Genomic DNA, 27,190 nt, shown 5'->3' on the forward strand with positions numbered 1-27,190 from the left:
TGTTAAGACCGTAAATTATATCTAGTGATGAGAAAACAATTAATGGTGTCAGAAGAGAATGCCGACGGGAGATATTTATCATATTATTAATTACAATACTAAAAGTATCATTTAAGTTAATTCTTCCCGCCGTTAACGAGGCTGGCGGTTTTAATTCTGATATAAATTCCATTTTTTTTTCAGTGTACGAAGACAACAATTAGAATTGTAAAAATTTTATAATTTATAAAAATAGAATTTAATAGTAAAAAAAAAAAGACTTAAAATTTTTAATGTATCTTCGTTAATGACGGAAAAATACTTTTTCTGATTATTTATAATTTTTAGTTAATAGTTGTTAAAATCTGCTACGTAAATCGTCATTACCATTAAGACTTGTTAAGTAATTAGCATTGCAGCATTATATTAGGGCTCATTATACACAAAGTATTATTCTTTTAATGATGCGGACGGTCAATTACTAGTTCTTTACTTAAGTAAGTAAAATAATGCGATTTAAGACATTATAGCTAACAAACATTTACAGAACTTGATAATAAAGAAAAAATGACCGTAGCAGTACCGTTAAAACGAGATAGTTGATGTACATGACTAAATGTAATGCTAAACAAAATTATTTAATAAATAAATTATGATAATTGATCAGAATTTGACCGTGGTCATATTTTTTGAGATAAAATTAAATATTAAAAATACCCATAAAAATAATTTTTCTGGCGGTACCAAATACGGCAGAGGGTAAAAACATCGAGTAGTTCGATGCTAATTTCTGATTGGAAAACTTTTATAAAAATTTATCGGAATGTTTAAACAGAACGTCTATTTGAATATTTTTTCCATTTACTGTAAATATTATTTTTTTATGCATTACTACTTTTTACAATATTTTCAAAATTTTTTTCGAGTTCCTTATTAATTTTTATGTAAATATGACAACATTGCAAAATTAATTTATTTATTTTATTTAATTATTTATTTAAAAAACCACAAAAATTGCTCGGGCGTCAATTCATTGGCCGACTTACCCCACATATATTTTATATTTGTATTATTTATTACATAGGGCAGAATAAACTCAAAAACTTAACTGAAGAGCCCTCTGACGTACGCAAGACGAATCTATCTCCGCTATATCAAAATTTCAAAATACATAAGATTTTATATGACTTAAATATATAAGTAATAAAATATTTGATACTTTGTCATACCAACAAATATATAAATATAATAAAATACTTGTAAAAACCCAAACCTACCCCTAAACTACCCAATTAAATATTTTTCAAAATTTATCCGGGTCATTACAAATAATCAAAATTTCAAATTTTATTATTAAACTGACAATATTAAGTAATAACTGTTATGTAATATAATCTAATTAAATTCTAATTTAGATATAATGTCACTGACACTATATATTAATCGTATACGTAATTAGCGGCTTTATTACAGCCCATACTTTTATTTAGTTGACTAATCATCGTGATCTAACAACTTGCTTTAATTTATCGCCTTCAAATAAATCTACTTTATTTATAACACGAGATATCTAATTCTAAATTTACTTCTAAGGAAAAAAACAGTAGGCTTAAATAAAATAATAAATATATTATTTTTGTAAGTAAACAATATGTATATTTGTTATTATTTTTATTATTGCTAAGGCACTTTGTTATCAATATAAAAATGTAAGTGACAATTATTCGCCAATGAGCATACTCAAATACTGGTATATCAAACATCTAATTACTTATTTATTAATCTCTTTATCAATTTTATATGTATATATATATATATAAAAATACATATATATAATAACTTTATTTTGTGTACAGTATCAAAAACGATTTACTTTCCATGATTATTATTAATATTAATATTAATTCATTTTTTTCTTACGTATGTTATTTTAAAAATTTGCTCGCAATTAAACAATTTTTTTTTTAAATATAATTATCATAATTAATCTTGTAATTTACATTAAAAGCAAGGCAATATAATGTTACACAATTTTCCGTAAAAAAAATCGAAAAATATTTACTTGAGTGCTTTTAATAAAAAGAAAAAAAATCAAAACTTTAAGATGACAATTCTGTTATTTTTTTAAATTTTAAAAATTCAAAAATTAACACGTGATTTGAACTCGATGGATTTTTAAAATTAAAAATAAACTTGTTCAAATTTTTTGTTCACATAAAAAAAAAAAATATTTTTAAATTTTACAAGATTTAAAAAAATAAAAATTGTCATCTTAAAATTGTGTTTTGAAAATTTTAAACCACCGCAATTAATATTTTTTAAATAATTTATGTGAAAGCAAAAATTACGAGATAAATTTCCTAGAAATTACAATTAAATGATACAATAAAATTTATAAATTGTCTCGTAATTTCTAAGATTACAATTATCTGTTAAATTTATCAAACTAAAATTAATACATATATATATTTCTATAATCTCGCGAGTAAATACATCAATACAAAATACACAATGATTTGTCTACTGTATATAAGGCACATTCTCAACAATAACACAGTAAATTTCATTTAAATAATAATTAATTAATAAATTAGATAATTAATAATAATTATAATTATTAATATTATTATATCACAATGAAATTTACATGTGTACTTCGAGAGCTAACATTTCAGCGTCTCAGTGATTTTTTTTAACAAAATCATTTTAAAAAATTCACGAGAGCTTATTGCAACAGATATACATTTACAATTAATTACCATTAACTTAATTAATTAATTATCAATTATTATACGACAAAGAACGAACGATTTAATTCTTCAACATTTAATAATCTCTGTAATAATCTTCAACTATTATCATTATACTTTGCATTAAACGCTAATTACAAAACATTTAATTTCAAAAATATATATATTTATATATATATATATATACTATCAATTACAACTTTACATATATCTATATGTATACATCTAGAAAATCGTTCGTTATTTGAGCGCAATGAGCTGCCTGGTTTAAAAAACTTAAAGCTAATTTGTTAACACATATTTTTAATTAAATTTAATAATTAAATATCAACACAATCGATTCCTCGAGTGACGTCATCAATACTCGATAATTACCGTAGACATACAACACAATAAAGAGCATAATTTAGTCATACAGTGACAATTAAAAATAATAACTTAACATTTAAATTCTCATTACTGTCTTATTAATTAATCAATTAATTAGCAATAATCTACAAATACCTCATGCTCTTAATTAATATGAATATACAAAATTCAATTAATTATTACGTATCGAAAAAGAAAAAAAATAATAATATGATAATTTTACAATCTAACGGGACACAATTCGATAACTTCTAACATACATAGACTTTATATATATAAAAAAAATATAGATGTAAATATATTTTGTTACTTATGTTCACTCGATAATATTTATTACTATTACTATTTATATTATTTAGTTTATTAATTAATATTATATAATAATATCTCTTTCAAAAAAAAATTTCTCTTTTATTATTTTTAAAATTTATATTTTACAAACACGTTTAATATTTATTATAAATATATTTAATAATTATAATGATAATAATAATAAACGTGTTTCACAATAAATGTTTCGTATGGACGGTTATTACTTTCAAAAATGACGACTCATATCGTTGAGTTCATTGACTGCAAAGACTGAGGCACTTCTTTCTCTCTCTTTCTTTCTCTCTGCCTATTGTTATTTGCTGCTGCATTTAATTTTGCATATCAAAATCAATGCAAATGTATATATATATATATATACTCAATAATACAATTATCTATATATTTAATTAATTATTATTCAAGCTTATTTACTAATTTTAATCTTCATTATATATTTTTGTATATATGTAACTTGACAGGTTTAATAATTATTTAATAATAAAACTATACGTCGGATTAATATTGACACACGCTGTGTTTACGCACATATATTTTTAGTTAATTAATTGCACTTAGTCAGTCTACCGACTTTTAGTTTAATGAACTGCGGAGCAGGTGAATCTGATACGTCATGATACCAGAAAAAAAAATATATAATAAAGAACAAAATACTTATTAATACAAGTCGTTAAACAGTGACATAATAATTGTCGTGACCATTTTTTATTTTCTTTTAATTGAGTTTAATTTTTTTTAAATAAGTAAATAATCGGACAAAAGAAATAAAAACAGTCTCCGTTTCCCAATCTCCCGCCTCCTTATAATTAGTAATCTCTTTAATACGATCGCAATCTAACGAAAAATTATTTTAGAACGAAGACATGTATACATATATATTTATATCAACACATGACACTTGTAAAATTCATTTCGTCATTAACAAATTTACAATTAACGAGAACACGTATTTTTTTTTCTTTTTTTTTTTAAATATACAATTTTAAAACGTAAATATATATTTTATATTTATAAGGCATATTTGTACGAATGTTTATAATTAAGGCACTTTTTTTTTTTCTTTCATTTTTTTTTAAATTTAAACCCGCAACGACAGTACGGCGATTATTCTTTATTAGTTTAATAACAACATACTTTTTTTTTTTATTTTATACTGATCTTATTTCTTGATATTTGTTTTATGAGGAGGAGGCATTAAATATCGCAACACTTGACTCGACGTTTAGTTTGTCGATCGTACATTGTCGTTGTGTGATCGAATTATTGTGGACCGTCTTTATTGTACATTATTATTATTATTAATTTTTTTTTCTTTTTTCTTTTTTTTTTTTTTTTTTTTTTTTGTAATATTATTATTAATATTTATGTTAACTTTATACTCAAGCAATGTACTACAGCCACGTAAGAACATTATCAGGTTTCGTACTGCTCGGATTTATCAACGACTGCACGTCGTCCAGGATGTCGCTCGTAAATTCTTCGCCAAGCTGAAAAATATATATATATATAAATATATAAATTTTATTTACACCTTACTTTAATCAATATAAATATATATACATAATACTTTTATAAATCTATATAACAAAACACTTGGCGAGTCCAAAGTCTCTGATAGTTTATCACTAAAAAAATTTAACTAATTCAATTACTCTATTTGTTTATTAAAAAATATGAGCGACATTTTAATTAAATAAATATTTTAATTATTTAGTGATAAGAGTCGCTTATAATTATTATTTAATGACTCATTAGTTAAATTTATCACTAATCCGGTAGTAATTAATAAAAAATAATTTGAATAAATATATATCTATTGGAATGACTTGTAATCTTTATAATAATGAAGTATGTATGTATATATATGTATGTATTTTTTATCACGTGTGATAATGATTAAATACATTTAATAAATCAATTGAGATAATGTCAACAAGTCTGTACCTGAAGCGAAGGCACTAGATCATCCGTTGAGTCGATGTTATCACTGAGAGTCGATAAATCGGGTGTTTCCATTGGCGCTCCACCTTCTGTAAATAACATATTTTTAAAAATCTATTACAGTGTAAGTGTAGTCTAGACTAGACCATATTTACTGTATGTGTATTTTTTATTCTGGTTAGATTTATTGTTTAGGATTTGTGAGCTGAGGATTCTTACCACTTGTAGCGTCCATGTTGTCGTCGATGTTGGATAGGAAATCTTCGGGTGTGTGCGGCAGAGAGTATGCTGATCCAAGACCTAGACCGGAGTCAGCGCTTTCCTGTCGGGCATGCTGCTCATTTATACCCGATAAAAATGGATCCATTGCTGCGTCAGTGGTACTTTGTCTCAGCAAATTAAGTTCTTGCTATAAATATCAACCAATAATATTATTAATAATTCATTCATTACTATTATTGCTGTTACTAGTATTTACACAGTAATATTTTTTTTGTAATTCATTTTTTTTGCAGGAAATTTTGAAATTTTTGAAAATACTCGTAACTAAAATATTTTTTTAAAAATATTCTAGATAGTTTTTAAATTTTTTCTAGTTTTGCATAAATTTTCAGGATTCTTAAAATTATTTTCTCGTTGAAAAATTTTTCCAAGCGCTTCAGATAATTCTATAATATCCCGGAAAATAAAAATGAACAAACTCGTTATACTAAATATAATTATAATTACAATTAAATATCATACCTGACGCATAATTTCAGCCTGTCTCTGTTTCAACCGTTCGCGTTCCATTTGTAATGATTGAAGACGTAATTTTTGTTGGCACACTTGAATATTCTGATTGTTCTGCAATCCAGGAGCTCCAGGTTGCTGAAGCCAGTTTTGCGGCAGCATCGTATTTGTAGTCGGAGCTCGTTGCAAATGTGAAGCTGTTTATTAATAACACACTAAATTATTCAACTGAAAAACGAGCAAAAATTAATTAACCGTAAGAAAATACTCACGGATTCTGGGGTCGAACCACGAAGTAGTGCGACTCTGATGATTAATGAAGTATATCTCGCCTTCAGGAGTCCGCGCCTGTTCCCAACCTTCTGGTAATGGTCCCAGTGAATTAGCCGCTGCAGAAGATGCTTTTCCGCTTTCCACAGCCGCAGCAACAGCCGCAACACTCACAGCAGCTGCTGTTTTACGTGGATCTTCCCATGTTGTCGTCCGGGTCAAGTGACTGTAAAATGAGTAATAAAAATATGGTAAAAAAACAATTTATTTTTAGTCATTACATTACATATTACTAATATTCAAAATAAATATCTGCAACGTTAAATTTAATTTAAAAAATAAAATAATCTATTACTAAACAAATGAATATTTTTTTATGAGCTCGTTAAAATTGATAGCGGGCATAAAATTGTTTATTTAAATGGATTTAGTATGTGAAACAACTGTATAAATATAAATATAAATAAAAAAATGAACGTAAAGTATATTTTCGAGATAATTAAATTGTCCGTAAAAGAGTACGGAGGTAATTTAAAATATTTTATTATAGAATTACAATAAACTCTTTGTCCTTGTATTGCAATTAAACAAACAGCATGTAACGTCAATGTATATTTATATATTTAATAGATATGTGCGTATGTATAAACGCACATTTGCCTGTTATAGTATAGCGAGGCCGGAAATAGTTCCATTCAAAACGGCGGATGATGCTAAAGTAAGGTGGGAGATGTGTGAGGAAGAAGACGCCTACCCATCCGGCGCGGGTAAAATCAACTCTACTATTATATATATATATATATATATATATATATATATATATATATATATATATATATATATATATATATATATATATATATATATATATTTATATACAGATATAATAGTTTGTTTGGTTGACGTGTTGAATGTCTTGAGTACATCAGCAGCAGCAAGTAAATGAAGCCGAGTATTGAGATTAAGGGTGAGTGGGGAAAGAAGGGGAGAGACTCGCTCAAGTGAATCAGCATCATCAGAACCGATAACAAGACATCGCGACATCACACACGTGCTCTATTTATAAAAACTCATCTCTGTGTGATGACAATGATCTCAATCCACTTATTCATCGGTAAAAAAACAGGTGGGCATGTAAATGTACATCTTTATGATCTCTTTGGTGTAACCCACCGAGGCACTGAGGCAGCATCTCATCGCACATGAGTCCCCAAGATATTATTAGATAAATGAGAGGATAACCGTTTATCTCTTTCTTAATTTCTATTTTAGAAACTCGGACTTTTATTTTCCGCGTACAAATAACACTCTTATATATATGTATATGTATTTTAAAAAATACATCCGCGGTATAATTAATGGTAGAGTGTGAGTATATCACCAGTACAATTGTCTGGATTGAATAATTAAATATATCATTAAATTTTAGATGGTAAATTTTAAAAATAATTTATACGTCAGAGTGTGACAATGATATCATACTGGTAGTATATTTTCCAATGGCGGCATCATCATCATCATCAGCAGCAACATGATGCAGCCAATGTAATGTTGTATTATGTTTTGTTATGTGTTATTGTAAGATGGCATAACTTAAATTAGGCGTTTAGAAAAGTAATTAAAACAACATCAGACTAAAATGACGATAATGATTATAACGATATTAGTTTTGGCGCCGTTACTAAGCCCAGACTATTAGCACAACGGCATTAGACATGAGCAATTGTTTTTCAAGCTGTGCTCTCGACTCCTCGTGATATGACGTCGGGTAGGAGCCAGGCCTTGTGTCAGAAATGCGGCGCCGACGGGTGATGTCACGTCACGATTTTTAAAGTGTCTCACACGATATTGCTCTGGCTTAGCTTGGCTTTAACTTGTTTAATACACGCGCGCAAGTTCAATTTCAAATAACAATCATCATTATTAATATTTTTTTAATTCCTGTTTGCTGATCAGTAATTTATGACACCTGTGTTTTCGCGACGCAAACATTAATCTGTAAAAAAAAAAAAAATATGCAGCCAGAGTTTATTTAAGAGTATTTACTTTTTTAAAAATTTATTTTCATTAACATGAGGGATTTTTTAGCGGATTAGAATTAGCTTTGAGTGAAAGAATAAAAGGGGAAGTAAAAAAAAATGTAAAATTGATGGAGAGAATTACAGAAAGGTCGAGACTGGTGTCGACAGCAGCAACGGGTTTCCACTCAGTCATGAGCATGAGTCTTGGTGGTGTGATGGTGTTGTAGTTTTCTTGGTGGATCTTGGTCTTACTTGGCGTCCGGGTACACGCGGACTCATGCCCGTCGTCTTGTAGTTTTGGCAGATGGCCAAGGCACGGCAGAGGCAGACTAGAGTAGCCAAGTCAAGTAAATACAGAAGCACTGGCAGCCGCAATCTTAGTCTTGGCCGCCATTGGCTCTCTAGATTACAGACGAGCACACGCACACACTCGCGGGTGCCGTGAGATCGACCGAGAGAGAAATTAAATATAAAGAGTAGTTTTAGTTTATCTTTTCTCTGTTGCTCTGGTGGTGATGTCTGACATAGAGCACACACTGGGTAACACGTTGTACAAGAACGAGAAAGAGAGAACTAACGATGTATTTTTACTCCGGACATCGCGGCGCCGGACAACTCGTAAATAGACACACGGGGCACCCGCTGACTTCGGATCTCGAGGCGTCGAGAACGTGGTGCCTGGGTCTATCACCATCCTCGGGTACAGACTTTAGCCTCTCTCTTCCGGCCAATATGCCTTCACCTCCTTCGTCTTCTTTTTTACTTCTCATTCCTTTTTTATGTCTACATTCTATTACACTTCTTCATTTTACTTTTTTTTAAACTGAAAAAAATTTTTTTTAAATTTCAACCCGTGAAAATTTTCCTTAACTGAAAAATAAAATATTGCACTTTAATTTTATTTTATATTTCAGTTGCATTCAAATTGTTTGACGTTCGATAAATAATTTAATTTTATTGACATTTAAAAAAAAAAAAAAATCATCCATTGATGTTTAAAAATTTGAATAATTGTCATCATAATTTATCAAAAGTCATATCACATGTTTTAAAATTTTTATTAATGAAAAAAAAAAAAAAAATTATTATTTACCATCAAGTAAAACTCGGCTTCCCACATAATTAATATTTTTAAAAATAAAAAACTGACACCTCGATTTTAATGGCGCCAGTTTCAAAAATATAAAAACGTGATATAGTTTTATTTTATTTATCTAAGGAATAATTCTTTTATGGTGAACCTTGAAAAGTCTATGATGACAAAAGTATATATACATAAATATCTATTCTTATCTCTTTATATGTTTTCACATAGAATTAACATGGAAGTTATCGACAAACAGAGATAACAATATGTTTCTTCAACAGGTGGTTGTAACAACATATACCTATATACCTATAACTATATATTAATGCTCATCGTTAACTGCTACTTCATTCAAAATTATTATCAGCACACTATCTGTTATATAAATCAATTGTCGTATTTTTTTAAAAAATTATTTCAAATGCCCATTATCTAATTGTCTAAAAATCATTAATAATATGTTTTCGTATATTATTTTTTAATGCTTCTACGAAGTGATAATAAACACAAATTAAATATATATAATTATACTTATATTTTTTGTAATGTATGTCATCGGCAAGACGTAAATCCGGATATAGCCGGATTTGTTTTTCTATTTTATCAGCTTTCACGATTACAATTATTAATGACCTTAAAATTTGAAAATCGATTGATTAAATCTACTTGACGTTAATGACACTTCCGTGGTGTACTATCATAATTATTGCTGCACTAGGATGACTGATAGTAATCGCCGTGTGATAGAAGAACAATAAAAAAAGACCATGACACATTATAGCATAATGTGAATTGATAAACAAGGCTTTCAAATAAATATTTAATAAAAACATCTACAGACATACAATTCAAAAATTTTATTTCTTATTTTCAAGGATAATTAACTCATATTTGTATTTCTCGCTGATTTTAAATTGATATAAATTCCCAGATTTTTAAAACCAGGTAGTTGATGTACAGCCATACTAAAATTGACGATTATCGCAAATTACTGTAACCACTGTCGATGTTACCATGGCCATGGTAACCCTGATAACACGAGTTGATCGTGAAAAAGTTGGTCATTCATTAGTTTCCGACCAACTTGACGACAAGTTATCGACAACTTCAGCTTTTGCAACTTTTGGCTACAAGTTACTGCCAACTTTCTCAGAAAGTTAGTGCCAGTATAGAGCCGCAACTGGAATGCAAGTTTCTGAGGAAATTGAAAAGAAATTTACCGTCAACTTATGATTGCCAACTTTTGCATGCAACTTTTGCCACCAACTTTCTCAGGAAGTGATCGTCAACTTTTTGGATTTACATTTTTTGCCACCAACTTTCTCAGAAAATGTCCATCAACTATTGGAGGTACCAACTGTTGGCGGTCAACTTGGTTCCAGTTGCGGCTGCAAGTTTCTCATCAGTTTCTCACCAACTTGGCTATCAGGGAATTTTCGCATGTTTCTCCAATTACCGTCAGGTGGCCACCATGGTCCAGGTTTACTATTATATGGCACCATAGCATTTCAAACAAGAATAACTTCTCCGTGTAGCGAAGCTAAAAAATTTAAAAGTGTTGCTAAAACCGCAACTTAACAGTTACACGACAGATAACTGAACAACCAGAATACATATTAAAGTTAAACTATGAATATTCATTGGTTAATATATATGATACGTGAATACCTTCGCTAATAGTTGTAGTAAGTTATCTCTTACTTATAGATTTAATTTTTTATCCCACAAAAAACTACTTTATTTCATTATTTCATTTATAGCCCGATACTAATGTCCTCTTGTCCCCTCTGAGAACCAGAAATTTATTTTTTAAAAAAATATATATACATATATATACATATAAGTTTAGCTTGAATTGAAACATACGACAGAAATTGAATAGTTTTTATTACTAATTTGAATATTGATAGTCATGGGTGTCCATTTGAAATGTTGGGAAGATAAAAAAATATTTATATATATATATATGTTTATTTAATGGGTAATATTTAATATTAAATATTTTTTACGGTGACGAGCCACACAAGCAATGCATCGGCTCGGTGAACCCGACAGGCACGCTACTTCCTTCCTATACCATTCGTGTTGTTACACTTCCGGTTCTGTAACTGTATAAAAAGCTCTGCCGAATAAATGCACGAGGATAAATATAAACAAGACCCACCATATAAATAATTATATTATATTTAATTTAATATTATTTATATATTTATTGAATTATAAAAAGTGACGGACGTAAATTTAAATAATAAGCCAATTAAAATTTAACGCCGACTGATTAATTTTAAAAGATACACATGTACACTTTATTGTACGTCGGTTTCATAAGAAAATTATTTTTTTTTTTTTCTTATCTATGTGTAAATTATATTGTAATGCAAGAAAAGTACTGAGGACTTAACTAATAATTAAAGAAAAAAATTTATTATTTCAGAAATGGGAGAAATGAATTGCAGTGATATTTTTTTTTTGAATGGAAGATAATTAATTATTTGAAAATTATGATTTCTTAGAGAGCATACGGATATGAATAAAAATATTGAGTTGACCTTCGGATAAGCGATCAATGAAACAGACTCATCATTTGTTACTTATGTTTTCAAATTCCAAAGAGAGAATGTATCAAATTCATTCATCATTAAGCGATTTTAAATCAAGGATGTATATATAAATAAATTAATACAGTTTTTTTTTTTAATCGACAGGACGCGGTAAATAAATAAATATATGAGCGATAGTGCTTCGAGCGGTCGCGGTGGTAAGAATTGAAAATATAAAGACGATGATTCAGAAGTCGAGCGCAACGGCAAAATTTTTCGTGGAACAGCCACCAACACCACTTTGGAGTTCAGATGGTTGTTTCTCGAAGAAAAATCGTGGGAGAGAAACGTTTTAGTTGATGACAAGTACTACAAACTACAGCCAAACATAAAACTACAACAGTAGAGAGTGGAGTAGACATTAAAGAAGAGAAGAGAAGAGAAGAGCTCAGTATAGTAAGAGCAAGTAAAGTATAAGCAGTAAAGTGTATAAGAGATCTAAGACTACGACGACCGGAGAGATAAAGAGAGAAAATTAGAGTTTAGTTCTTCTTGAGGGAACAAAATAAAAATCCTTCGGCTGTTCTTTAGCTCTCACGGTTAACCGTCCCAGGTATAGAAACCTTGATGCACAGGTGAAACAGGGCCGGGCGAATTCAAAGAAGCACCCGAGAGACCAGAAAGAACTTTTGAGTGGAGCACAAACCGGGAAAAAAATATTTAAGAAAAAAAAACTCGTAATCCCTACGTCTTAGACTCTCCTTACTTATTATTATTATTATTTTTTTTTTTTTTTATGGTTTCTATAATATATTCGAAGATCAATGCAGAAGACCGACGTTCCTAAGAGGAAATTCTTGGAAGTAGACAATTATCTGTTTTTTATTTAAAAAAAGAAATTCAAGATTTAAATTCATCAATAAAATATTTTTTGAGGATTAATTTTCATTGATACTCGATGTCTTCCATTGATGGATATATTAAGTACGTAGTAAATAGTAATTAAAAGAAATAGCTATCAATAAAATAATAAATGTATGTATGTATGTATGGAGGTATAATGATTGTAATAATGTAATTTAATAAGTGATTTGTCGAAAGAAATCAAGTGTGTTAAAAGTGTAAACACTTCTTTAGTACACCGGAAATTCACGTGGGTGTCAAGTTGCCATACAGAGTATATGTGTATAGAATCTCGGTCGATGGGGGTCGTATGACGTACGCAGATAAAAAAAAAAGTAAGTAAGTAAGTAAGTAAGTAAGAAAAGAAAAGTAAGAGAAGTAATAAAAAAAAGTTGAGAAGACGAAGAAGCAAAAGGAGGAATCAAGTGGGTGGATTAAAGCGAAGGTGGTTGGACGATCTTGTCGTCGTGGTAGTCTTCGGAACCAGCTCAACGGAGTTTCCCACGACAGGTGACACGTGGGAATACCGGCGTGGCGCCGCAGGTGAATCGCCGGGGAGAAGCACTGACGAGTCGTGGGGGACTAACTCTGCTGAGCCGAGGAGGATATTCAGGAGAATTCCCCTTGTGTCTCGACTCTCAATGTGTGTAGATGTATGCATGTATGTATGTGTGTGTGTGAACGTGATATGTATACCTGTTATGTTCCTCGTGTGAGCTAATGTAATGTAAGAGACAGCCAAGAGGAGAGTTGTTGTATTTGAACAAGTGGTAGGGATCAACCAGTCCACCGGTTGGTGGTGCCTACACGACTTAGACTCTCGAGTATAAGATGGTGTCTTTGAATGATGCTGCGTCGCACCTGATGCCTCCACACCATCCAATACATTATTATATATATATAAATAAAAAGTATTTTGAAAACTTCCGGATCATCCTGATGATTTTTTTTTATAAATTAATTTGATAAATATAAAAAAAAATGTTAAGTTGACGTTGAGAAAAAAAAATGAAACAGATGTAGACTACTACTTACTTGAGGAAGTAAATTTGTCCCTCGGGCGTGCGTGCCTGCTCCCATCCATGAGGCAATGGCCCCATGTCGTCGACAGTGCTGATGACGTCATAGCTGCGCTGTTTCTGATGATGATGATGCCGCGGTGCGTGGGGCTGTGGTGTATGTTGAGTGGCTTGCTGAGCAGAGGCGTAGGTTTGTTGGAGTGAGGCTGGACTGCTGTGGGCCCGCGGATGGGCCACCGTCAGTCCGGGTGCTGCACCTGCGGCTCCTGTGCCTGCGGCATCTGCGCCTCCACCTGTGGCCTCGCTTCCCGAACCCAAGGCACTCGCACCGGGACCACTGGCTACGTTTGTCGTAACTATTGTACCGAACGCCGAGTCTGCTGAATTTTCCCTCGAGTGGGATATCGACGGACTCTTGCTGCCGGTCGAGGGTGGGTTGAAGAACGAGTTTGGGAGATTTCGCATACGCAGTGGCACTTGCAGCGGCCTCGTCGAGTTTGGTTTCAGGACACTGTCAAACAGCGCCTGCAGATCTGACTCGGAGTTTTGATCAATCCTCACCACCAGGTTCCCCTTTGACAACTGATCAACGTCCTGATTAAGCGCCATTTTTAAATATTATATATTTTTAATAGACTTAGTAGTATTATTTAAAGCTCCACCTTGAGTCTTATCAACAGTGACAGCCACAACAACAACAACAACAGCAGCAGCAGCAGCAGCAGTAGTGGAAGCAGCAACAGCAGCAGCAACGCAACTTCTGTGTGTCGTTTCCTTTATCCTTAGCCGTTTTCTTAGTCCAGCAAATTGTGTATTGTGTGTGTAGAGTATAGAGTAGCGAGCTGGCTAGCTAGTAGAGTAGCAAAAAGTAGTAGTTACTTTGCGAGGCACTGGGTATGTAGCAGCGGCGCGTATGTAATTTACGTTGCGGCGGTGTTGGTAGCTAAGCGTGTTCCTCCCGGCTCTCAGCTCTCCGGTTATACGCGTGTGTACGTAAATACGTACCTTACGGCTTACGGCACTCTCCAGTCGCCGTCGTCTTTCCTCCTCGGTGGTATGTGTGCTATATCTTTCTCACTTGCACTTGGCAATATCTTTCTCGGCTCGACTCGACTCGGCTCAAGTCGCTCCACGACTCCCCGCTGCCTCTTAAAGATCCTCGAGCATCTCACTCACACTCTTGCTGGCAAACCCGCGCCTCCACGATCCGAGCTTTATCTCGCTGTCTCTCTTTCACGCTCTCTTCCTCTACCTTTTTTTATTATTTCCTTTTTTTAAACTTATTTTTTTTATTCTGGCGTTCGCGAGACAGCAAAACAAGCAGGACAATGCCGCCACCGCCAGCGATGATCTTTCTCAGCGATTTCAAACGAAAATCGCGGCTTCTCGTGTGCTCCTTAGTCTCTCCTAACTCTTCTTCTTGTTCCACTGGTTCTTCTTCTTCTTCTCCACAACTATACACTTTGCTTCTCTCGTGTGCTCTTCTATACTATCTTACCGGGCTTCTGCTGACACCCTCATCAGAATCTTCTCCCCCCTCACAGCCGCTCGCCGTAGTCACGTTATTTTCTTTCTTATTTTTCTCTTTCTTCCTTTCTTTCTTTTACTTATTATTATTATTATATTTTACCTGTTTCGCCGTAACGAACGCACACAAATCCACACACCGCACGTACACAACAGCCTTACACTCTCTTTAAACTCAACTGGATAGTTCGCCAACGCTTGTTGACGATCGGCAGCAGCGAATCACCAGCACACACCACCAGTCTTGTACTACTATCGCAACTCGTGACTCTCTCAACTATATACTCAATGCTGCAATACAACTAACGTACCTACGACGTTGTACCTCTTCTTTTTTTGCTTATAGAAAACACTGATAAATACACATATACCTCTACCTATACCTGTAAATATATTTATCTCTCTTCATATACACATACATATATGAATATATATATGCGAAGAAAAACGGTAGGTGTAAAAGTGTCGTAGAAAGAAGGCACTACTTGTTATTACTAGAGTACATTACCCGGTGAAGATGACGAGGACGAGGACGAGGACGTTATTCCGATTCCGAACCTCGGACACTGGACGTCTTACATCTGTCCCTTTCTATTCCCCTCTTGACTCGGGTTGTTCTCGGTTCTGGTGTGTCGCGCTCCCACTCTGTCCCAGCTCTCGGGTCTCGGGTCTCGGCTCGGGTTTCCGGGTCTTGCAGCACACCTTCTCCTTACAACAACTACTTTAATCGGATACTTGTCTCTCACTCTCTCCAAGTGATACTTTGTTGTGTGTACTGTGTGCCAATGCCGAAGCCGAGCTGTCGCGTGTGTACACTATAGGTTTCCCCGCGGATACGTGTCACCGCACTCTCTAGAGACCACTCCTCGAGGACGGTTTCTTCGCGTTCCTTGATCTGTCGCGCCTACGTCAAGATACTCAACACAACCCAACCAAGGGCGGATACTCTTTTGTTATTATCCATCGAGCTTAAACTCCTCCGACAATTATATCACCCCGGTATCTAAAAAACAAAATATCAACAGTATTAATACTACGTTACGTTTTGCATTCAGTGGAAGTTCTGATGATCCCGAGATTGTCTTATCGCTCAGTACACCTGACACGGCTATCACCGCTTGCTTTTTCTACCTCACTTCGTCTTCCAGCGAATCCTTGTCCTCCTTCGTCACAATTATTCCTCATATATTTTATAAAAACAATTTTAAATATTAAACTTGTAGCATCTTCATCATCATCATCATCATCATCAACATCGATATTATCACAGGCATCAGCGTTGTCATCATCAGCAGAATGACACTGAGTGATATTTAAACAAACACTCGGCACTAAACAAAGAACGCGTTGCGTTAATATTTAAACTGATTAAAGACTGAGTACTGAGGAGTAATAAAAATAATAATAAAGAGAAACACTCTTCTAGTGGTGGTTTCTTCATATAAAAATGAATATGAATATGTATACGTAGATATATATATATATATTAAATAAATATACCACTGAATATGAACACGCAAGCACCGAGACACACCACCGAGACCGAGTAGCCACTGATCCAACAACTGATCGGAGGAAAAGTCGGTACTCTACACCAGGCACAGGCACACACGTCGCCCAGCTAGCCGAGCCCTCTCCAAGGCGAAACGTGTTGTTGGCCTGTTGCTCTTTCTTCCTTCCTTCTCTCTCTGTCTCTTTAAACTCACATAACTTCTTACTCACTAGTTGGTTAAACCGCTTCGCGAGTTGGTAGAGAGGGAAAATTCAAACCCACACAAACAACCGACACCAACATTAACACAGAAATCAACATCAACATCAACATCGCGACAGCTACAAGCGCTATAAGCTGACACCCTTCATATCGATTCACAATGTTGCGATATTCGATTTAATTCACATTTTTTAAAAACTCCCTCGCATTTAAAATTCTTTAATTACTTGGAAATTATAATTTTTCCCGCGTAAATAAAAAAAATGGTTTTTTTTTGACAGGTGAAGAGACTGGTGACGTTTTAGCTGTAATTAAATTTAAAAATAATGACTATGGTTTGAATGGTTTTTAAAAATCGAGCTGCTTTATGGAAACAGATCTTTAGGTTTAAATCTCCGCTCCTTAGCATCAAACTGTAGCTGGATGTCATATTGTAGGCAATATTGAAATAAATGAACTCTGCCATCTACAATGGACCGATGGCTGATGTTTTTTAATATTTTACTTTGGTGGTTATATTAACTTTGTTGATAATATATATTATTATTATAATAATAATAAATAAAACATTGTTAATAAATAAATAAATATGTAATTTATGATAAAAGTTATTATTTAAATAATTAATTTTGTATGGGTACTATGATTTAGTAAACGAATTTATAATTATACGGAGCTGGAATTTTTTTTCAACTTACGAGAGCTGTAAATATATAATATAAAAAAAATTTTGTGGATGCTGGTGGGTTTTTTTATTAAGATTCCGATAAGTGATTGTAAAAAAATACAAAAATGTCTTCTAAGAGGTAACAAATTATTATTATTGTCGGCTTTATTTAGATTGTCATTTTTATTTCTTTCGAAAATATTTATTTATAGATTTTTATGATTAATTTTATTTACCGTTTTGTGCTAAAAATTTTTAAGTTTTTTTTTTTTTGTAAAAGACCATTTATTTTATTTACCGATGACGGTTTTGTTACAGCGAACTTAAGAAATTGTCCGAAGAGAGTTTGACGAGACAGCCAGAGGAAGTATTTGATATTATTTGCAAACTTGGAGAAGGGTACTGTCATTTAATTATTTTATTTTACAACTGTATGATCTGTTATTTAATTTAATTATTTGAATTTTAATCTGATTTACTTGCAGATCTTATGGATCGGTATACAAAGCACTGCACAAAGAAAGTGGACAAGTACTTGCCATAAAACAAGTGCCAGTGGATACCGATTTGCAAGAAATAATAAAAGAAATATCCATAATGCAACAATGCGATTCTCCATATGTTGTTAAATACTATGGGAGTTACTTTAAAAACACAGATCTCTGGGTAAAAATATTTAATTTAAATAGAATAGAAACTTATTTTAATGTAAGGCAGTTCCATTTTTTTTACGTGAGATAAAAATCTAGTTTTTATATTTTTACATTCCTTTATTAAGTATTTTTTGTGTCTACAAAAATATATTTAGATTGTTATGGAGTATTGTGGTGCTGGTTCAGTAAGTGACATCATGAGGCTACGGAAGAAAACACTGCAAGAAGATGAAATAGCAACAATTCTTTGTGATACTCTCAAAGGTCTTGAGTATCTTCACTTGAGGCGTAAAATACATAGAGATATTAAGGCTGGCAATATCTTGCTCAATAATGAAGGCCATGCTAAATTAGCAGACTTTGGTGTTGCTGGCCAACTTACGGTATGATGATAATATTTATCAAAATATATAATTCAATTTTTTTGTGATTTATTTATTTATTTAAACAGGATACGATGGCAAAACGAAATACTGTCATTGGTACTCCATTCTGGATGGCACCGGAAGTAATACAGGAAATAGGGTACGACTGTGTCGCGGACATCTGGTCTCTGGGAATAACAGCACTGGAGATGGCTGAAGGAAAACCTCCTTACGGTGACATTCATCCAATGAGAGCGATATTTATGATACCGACGAAACCACCTCCAAGTTTTAGAGAACCCGATCAGTGGAGCCCGGAATTCATTGACTTTGTCAGTGTGTGTCTTGTCAAAAATCCCGAAGAACGTGCAACGGCTACGGAGCTGCTGAATCACGAATTTATTGGAGCTGCGAAACAGCCAAATATTCTCAGCCAAATGATTGCAGACGCTCATGAAATTCGGGAGAAACAGAGCGCACATCGCACTCATATTATAAACAATGTTGCTATCAAAGGACAAAATAATGCTGATGACTCGGTATGAATTTTAATGTCAATTGATTTATTATTTTATTTTATTTTAATTATTTTTTTAATTAGGACGAAGAAGATTGCAGCGGAACAATGAAACTTTTGCCAGAAGATCCGGGGACTTTAGTACCTGGTGATCTTCCAGATACTGGGACTCTGGTGTCGACAATTCTTGATCTGGGTACTATGGTTATCAACAGTGATACCGATAACGAAGCGACAATGAAAAGTAATTTATTTAAAATGGATATTATTTATAAATAAATTTAAATATCATTTAATTTCTTAAATTTTTTACACTAGGGCACAATACAGGATCAGTAGAGTCTGGAAAAAAATACCGGCCTCTATTTCTCGATCATTTTGACAAAAAAGAAGCTCCGGAAATCGTTAAAGTAAATCAATAATTATTATTTGTGATCAATAGTAGGGATCAATACTTAAATATTACAATTTTTAGGGCAATGGTCAAGTCTTACACAATACAGAAGCTGAGAATAAAGTGGACCCACCGACTCCAACGGAATCCCAGAGGTTCCAAAGCCACCTACAGCTCCAATTAAATCAAATTTCCCACCCGATACCCGAGCCACCGCACAATAACATACCCAAGTTTCAAAACGCATTTACAGAACGTGATTTTGATTTCGTAAGTATTTTATAAAAAGTTTTAGGTAAAAAATAAATAGGCATTATTATTTAAAAATTGAATACTAGATAAACAACCATATCCTGCAGTTAAAATTCCTCTCGTACGAGGAGCTGCAGCAACGGATGACTAGTCTCGACGCAGAGATGGAACGCGAGATCGACGAGCTGAGGAGGAGGTATCAGACCAAGAGACAGCCAATTCTCGATGCCATGGATACTAAGAGAAAGAGACAGCAAAATTTCTAACAGTTTGGTAATTTTTGTACGTTAAAATAATAGATGTGTGATGATAGTGTTAACAGTGGTGTACAGTTGTATAAATTTATAGATTTTATTCTGTAATCATGTCAAGAGTTTACTTACTCCTGTCAGTGTGACCCACATTTATTTACAACACATAGTGCATCTTATTATCTTCATATTCACTTCTTTTATCAGATTCATTTCTTTAAAAAATTATTATTTCCTTATATATTTTGTTAATTAGCTTCCCCTAATTAATTTACTTTTCTCAATATCGGTATGTTTTAATAGTGTAATATATTTTATTAAATTATATGAAAGATGCAACTCAAGATAAAAGACCTAGTACCCAATCGGGGAACTAGTACCCGATCTCTCCTTGTATTTGAAAATCAATATTTAGTAGAATTTAGTAAACATAGATATACAAATATATGAGTGACCGGGTACTAGTTTTCTAATCAAGTACTAGGTCTCTTACTTTACATCCATTTTTTTTTCCATAAAATATTAAATATATTTAATTTAAAATCAAATTAACTTGCCAAATAGTTTTAAAGTTTTTTAATAAGGATTATAATTAAAATAAAAATTTTTAGTCTTCATTAAAATATCAGTAAGTTTTCCCAGTAAAATATTTAAAATAATATTGTCATATAATAACAATTATTTGAGATATTTAAAGATGCACATGTAAAATAATTATATACATAGGTTGATATATTACGATAATTAAAAAAAAAAAAAAAAAAAAAAAAGAAAAAAAAACTAGAAATTAGTCTTCCTATTTAAGGCATTTATGCGTTATTATTCAGTTTATTATTATTATTATCTAAAATAAAAATAAACAGAAAAAAATGTTACATGAGCTATTTAAAATTTATTGAAATTTTGCTGATTAACGCAAAAATTAATGACAGTATAGTTTGTCAGAATATGCTTATGCATTGAAAAAAAAAAAAACTTATTTCGTGTCAAAGAAAAATGATCTTGATAATTAAATATTATTTTGCAAAGTTATTCATTGAATAATTAATAATAATAACAATTATTATTATATTTATGTTTTGAAAAAAAACTTGTTACTTAACGCTGCTGATAAATAATTTAACTGCACGTTTTATTTTATTTTATTATTATTATTATTGATTATTTTGAGTGTTGCAATAATATAACTACTTATGTGGGCATAAAAAATTAATTTTAATTGCCAATTAAAAGCTATCCTGCGTATTTAAATAAATAATTAATTAAAAAGTAACAATTGATAGCCAGAACTGATCTAATCTTACAATACGATTATTTAGTCAGTAATCGTACAAAGTAATGACATATTTTTGATATAGAAATAATAATAATTGATAAACGCAATACAAGATCTGATTTTAAAATTAATAATAACGTAAATCTACACATTTTTAGACCGTAATTAAATATTTTAATGACCAAGTAATGTTGCCATATAGAGAGAACAAAAAAAGTATCGACGAGTAATTCATTTCGTTGATTATATTATTGACATACAAAATAGATTTTTTATGTCTGCATTGAAACTCTGTCAGTGAAAAAAATCCAACCAGACCAATGAAATTTAGCTGCAGTAGATTATACATCTAGAGGGAAAAGTAATAAATTCCAATCTTGGAAAGTTCAAATTTCTGTCGATGTTTGAGAAATTTCCGTGACCGCGCATTTAAATTCTTTGTCTTTTTATAAGTGCGACTTCTTTCCCGCTAAACAGAACAAAATTAAAATTTTTTGTAATATGACGAAGTGTAAAAGACATAGATTTGGTATTTTGAGGTACTCGGGTTCAAATCTCAGCGTCGGTATTAAATTTTCAAATACGAGAACTAGATGTAATTCTAATTGACAAAATTGAAAGTTGTATTTGTACATTTGCTGATCATATTTTTATCACTTCTCTAAACATTTAAATACAGTTTCAATGCAGACAGTAATAAAATGTGGCATGGAATAAAATGAAATTTCAGGCTTCGCTTGAAATCGTCTTATTTTATTCCTAGGCACAGAATATTCTATTATTAAATTATTTAAAATTTCTACACTAATTAAATATTCGCGTAAAATTTATATTTATTCTAAAAAATAATTTTTTTATTTCATCATGACATTTTTAATTGTATTATACATTATTATTATTAATCATTGGAGTCAAAAATTGATAACATTTTTTTTTTTTTAATAAAAAATTATACTTAGACCATTTTATGGTTACAAATTGCTCCAGATAATTTAAGTATTCTTATGTTAACAATTAATAGTTTTTAAAAATAATAAAATATTTAAAATAATTATTTTTTCAAGGAAGATCATGTATGTTTTAACAATATTTACAAGGCATCATTTATTTATTTACATTTGTATGTATAAATCTGTTAATATCTCTGTTAACGTGCATTTTTTTCGCGTTAATTATTTTACATATATATATTACATATATTTCAGCATTGATTTAAATTTATTTTTTCGATTTATTGTAAATGTTTTTCCTTTTATTATTAAAATCTATAATGCAAATAATAGTCATTTATTTATTTTTTTTTTTACACTAACAAAATTAAAAAAACAGAGTTGGCAATTCTCCACAGTCAAATTATTTTTTTTTTACTTTTTATTTTAATTTATCGGTAAATGTATCAACAATTTGCTCGTCGATTAAAAATAGTAATAATAAATAATTCTAAATAAATGTGAAATACTTCCCGATGTTTCTTAAAATATAATAATAATATATATTTAAATACAAATAAAAAGTAAAGCTCGTAATAAATAAATTTACAATAATAAATAAAAATTGAAGCACAATCTTAATTGAGAGGCCTTGACTTTATATTACACTTGAGTGGAATTTTACCAACACTAATTATAATTATTATTAAAAATGCATTTATTAACGCCCAAATAATATTTACGTAATATAATAATAATAATAATAATAGTAATTAAAAAAATAACTTTAATAATTAACAATTTATAATAATAATAGTAATATGTCGCAAGGAAGCTTATAATCAGGATATGTATCACATATATTCATCTAGTACAATTGACATTTTTTATTTTATTTAATTTACCTTTTGTTTATTTTTTTTTTTTTTTTTTTTTACTAATAAAATGCTTCGTTATTTGTAATTTGGTGCTTATTATTATTTTTTTAAAAATTAATCCAGTAACGATACAGGATAAAACTCCCAATTATTGACACTAAGAACTATGGCAGAGATTTAAATATTTTTTATTACTTAAATGTTCTAATTACGGACATCGATGTCAATTCTTATGAAATTTTAAATTTTCGCGGTCAAAAAATGTCGGTAAAATTTTTTATTTTTCTAACAGTGTCAATAATTGGGTAATTTATTAAATTTAAACTAAGATCTATTGATAATATGTAATCGAAAATAATTTACGTAAGTATTTAAATTGATGACACAGTGGAAAAAAATTAATGAATGAATGAATTAATTAGTTAATTATAAAACATGTAATATAATCTTACAATATAAACGTTATTTAATCATATAATAAATTTATTTGTTAATTATGTGTTAGTTAATTTTTTTTGTCATTTAAAATAATAAAAAATAAAATAATGAATTTTAACAAATGAATATTTAATTATTAACTATTGGACGGCTTGTAATATTCTTTCACTAATTATATTTTTTTTTTTAAGTCAAATAGCATTTTTGGCACAATGTCACTGTGATAACAATTGTGTAGTTAGTGGTTTGGTCAATTTCATTTACATACATTATTTCTCATTTTTTGAAATATTTCATAATTAAAAAAAAATATAATTAATAATAAATAAATTAATTAGTGATCAAACCACTAGCGTTAATTTTTTAAAATTTAAAAATAAACGCGCCGGCAAATGAACTGGACACGTGATTATTAAGTACAATAATATATAAATAAATATATTGATTTGAGCGACATGACTAATACAATATAAAATTGCATATCAATTAATAATAATAATAATATATATATGATATAATATATCCTTTGATAATGGAACATGTCATGTTAGATAAAATAGTGCAATTACGATATCTTTAGTGCGTTATAAAAATTTTTCATATTTATATATAATATATATATTTATATAATATCAATAATTATTTTAATTGGCGGTAGTAGTCAGTATCTGTACAAAATTATATTTCAAAGATCTTCGTCTCCTATCATATGAAATGCATTATTTTCCATAATATCACAGTCACTCGTGCCCGGTTGTTTTGAACGAGTGGTAATTCTACAATCTGTCTTTTTACTTTTGACATTCGAAAACCTTTCGGATAATTTTTTAATTACAGTGTCATCTGATTTGCCAACGGACTCTTGGTTTAATTTGTCTTTTTGTACTCTGTCACTATTAATTGTCGGCGTACCAGGTGCGCTGTGAGCTGGATTGGAACCCATAGTAATCCGGCTATGTCCATCTCTCATTATGTAGGTCCAAGATTTACCCGTCAGCTGATTGTTCTTAGGACTGTTGACGTGTTTTAGCAACAATTCGTCGATCATACTTTGCAAACATACAGACATAAGTATCGACTGATCAGACGATATCGTTATCCACTGGAGCTGATTTTTAGCGACCAAGTATTCAAATGATAATTCTAAGCTGTAATCATTCGTTTCCTGTTCTTTGTTATTTTTATCAATGAAATTATTCTGCAAGGTCGTTATTCGCCAGCATCGCATACGCGTTACTTTGAATATCGCTTCATGTTCTTCATTATTTTCCATAAATATACGCAAGTTTAACTCATTTCTACCTATAGCCACTTGTACTTTTGTATTCGGCTGAGGAAAATCACAATAACACACAGCGAATTGTATGAAGCCGTAGTACTTAAATGAACTTACCAGTTTTAAATATTCATTTTTATTATTCTTTTCATGACAATCATGCAAATGAGCTTGCAGTGGACTCGGGACTATTATCCACCCGCGATTTATTTCCGCGACTGCTTGGATGTAAAGTAAATTAAGCGCGACGGGGTCATGCATCAGTTTGCTGTCATTATTAACATCCCAGTAACCTTTCCCAAGAACCACCTGGACATTTGTAAAATTAATATTCGCACGTGTCAGCAACGGGGACTCAAAATCATGCAACTTCCGGAGAATGTTAACGTCCCCGTTCTCGTTCTCGACGACGATAAATAACGAAAAATATGAGTCGTATTCGGGTGGTAAGTTTAAGTGACGACAAACCTTTTCTAGAACTTTGCTCGAGCTATCGCCGGTTGATATCTGCAGTTTTATTTGCTGGTTGTTCATCAGATGGACGAGGAACTCGTCGTTCTCCATAACACGAGCGCTCGTTTCTTGTTGCGCGTTAAGCAGAAATCCATTCAATAACTCAGAGTTATTTATCGCCGGATTCTGTCCAATTGTCTGGATATATTTCTCCAGGGAAAGACGACGGTCTTCCTGTTGGTTGGCAGTCAGTGGGAAAAATTTTTTTGGCGGAAATGTTGGAAGTGTTATGTCGATTTCTTTTACTAATTGCTCGTGGAGGTTCAGCATTTGTTTATATCGAACTGAACAATGGAAGAGTCCATTTATATGGATGTTATAACTCTGTAATTAATATTAAATATAAGCAAATAAATGAATATATAAATAAATTATCAACTTGATAAAAAATACTGAATAATAAAACAAATAATAATTATCTAATCACTTACCACAAAAGAATTCCCAGATCCATCAATGAATTCTTGAGTATCAGGAATTGAAAAATGCATTTTTGTATCACTTTTTAATTAAAATTACTTTTTTAAATTTAAATTATTGTTTTTATAAATAATTAGAGTTTACATTGACAGTCGGGTGTTGATATTAAATGTAAAAATAAAATCGAACAGGGAGTTGATAAAATATGGGAATTAATAATATTGAAGGAAATAACCTGGTTATGATGTCGTTGACATTAAATATTTTGGGATGATTTATAGTGTAAGTAAAATATGTTAGTTTGTTGAATCGAAGCGTACTGCAGATGAAAATGTCATTATTTTAGTGCCCACAATTCCTAATACGGCATGGAGAATGGAGAATAGAAATATGTATTTTATTTGACAGATACAATGCGCAATACACCCACTACTGCCCACTATTACGTTACGAAGTGTGTTGATATTTTTTTCCTCGGTTGTCGGCTTGGAATTTATTTTTTTATTGGGGTTCAAATGGAAAATGGCTGCCGTTGGCGGCAAACGCTAAGGGAATGTCGGTTGAAAAAAAATTTCTTTCTTGGGAATTACGTGTGACATTAAATTAAAATATGCATAGAAAGCAGGTAAATTTAGTGGTAATTATTTAAAATGTAGATAATTGAGAGTGGAGAGAATAAATAATGTGTAAATATATAAAGACACCGGAAAGAAATCAGAAGATCCGAGATTAGATTTCCTGGGAAGAGGAAAATTAGGTGAGTTAATGAAGAGATTTTTTTTTTAAAATTGGTGATTAGAATTATATTTACTTTGTGGTGATGAAATAACAGAAAATGGGAGATCGAAAACGAGGTCGGGTGTTGGATTATTTGAAACGAAAATGCCGGGTCCAACTTCGGCTTGACATGCATTCGGAAATGTTCGAGTTCTAGCTCTAGTCAAGAGTTAGAATATAGTAAGAGCTAGAGCTAGAGCGAATCCGAATGCACACTAATTAATATAATTATTGACACAAGTTATTTTAAATGATTAAATTTAAATTTTGAAATTTCGCGCCAGTGGCGCTACTGCGCATCGCTGTAGTCGACGTTCATAGTTTTATAAGTGGGGGCAATCGGTGAATCGCGAAATCGATTGCTTAGTATCAACTGACGGTTTGATAACGACAGTTAGTATC

General features: G+C 31.2%; 3 protein-coding genes across 6 annotated transcripts; 1 reads left to right on the forward strand and 2 right to left on the reverse strand.

Annotated features, from left to right (window-relative positions):
• Positions 1-1,829: 1,829 nt before the first annotated feature.
• On the reverse strand, positions 1,830-17,175 carry LOC103572306 (transcriptional coactivator YAP1). Its single transcript, XM_053741028.1, has 6 exons — positions 13,958-17,175; positions 6,374-6,597; positions 6,114-6,298; positions 5,589-5,778; positions 5,373-5,458; positions 1,830-4,915 (listed from the first exon to the last, which is right to left on the reverse strand). Exons 1-6 carry the CDS (start codon positions 14,548-14,550, stop codon positions 4,820-4,822), a joined length of 1,374 nt encoding a protein of 457 aa, XP_053597003.1. The 5' UTR covers positions 14,551-17,175; the 3' UTR covers positions 1,830-4,819.
• A 450-nt stretch (positions 17,176-17,625) lies between these two features.
• LOC103572307 (serine/threonine-protein kinase 3) lies at positions 17,626-21,004 on the forward strand. Of its 4 annotated transcripts, none has more exons than XM_053741202.1 (9): positions 17,626-17,988; positions 18,168-18,248; positions 18,335-18,557; positions 18,658-18,885; positions 18,954-19,406; positions 19,469-19,628; positions 19,703-19,794; positions 19,860-20,048; positions 20,117-21,004. In XM_053741202.1, exons 1-9 carry the CDS (start codon positions 17,975-17,977, stop codon positions 20,294-20,296), a joined length of 1,620 nt encoding a protein of 539 aa, XP_053597177.1. In that variant the 5' UTR covers positions 17,626-17,974; the 3' UTR covers positions 20,297-21,004. The 4 variants fall into 4 exon arrangements, with proteins under 4 accessions (XP_053597177.1, XP_053597178.1, XP_008549063.1 ...); XM_053741203.1 differs by having other exon boundaries at positions 17,627-17,988; positions 20,138-21,004; XM_008550841.2 differs by having other exon boundaries at positions 17,628-17,988; positions 18,335-18,515; positions 20,117-21,003.
• A 60-nt stretch (positions 21,005-21,064) lies between these two features.
• Positions 21,065-26,478, reverse strand: LOC103572308 (sorting nexin-17). The gene is made up of 2 exons (XM_008550843.3): positions 26,023-26,478; positions 21,065-25,915 (listed from the first exon to the last, which is right to left on the reverse strand). Exons 1-2 carry the CDS (start codon positions 26,080-26,082, stop codon positions 24,488-24,490), a joined length of 1,488 nt encoding a protein of 495 aa, XP_008549065.2. The 5' UTR covers positions 26,083-26,478; the 3' UTR covers positions 21,065-24,487.
• Between the last annotated feature and the right edge of the window lie 712 nt (positions 26,479-27,190).

Source organism: Microplitis demolitor, chromosome 8 (genome assembly GCF_026212275.2).
Source record: "Microplitis demolitor isolate Queensland-Clemson2020A chromosome 8, iyMicDemo2.1a, whole genome shotgun sequence".
Taxonomy (NCBI): Eukaryota; Metazoa; Arthropoda; class Insecta; order Hymenoptera; family Braconidae; genus Microplitis; species Microplitis demolitor.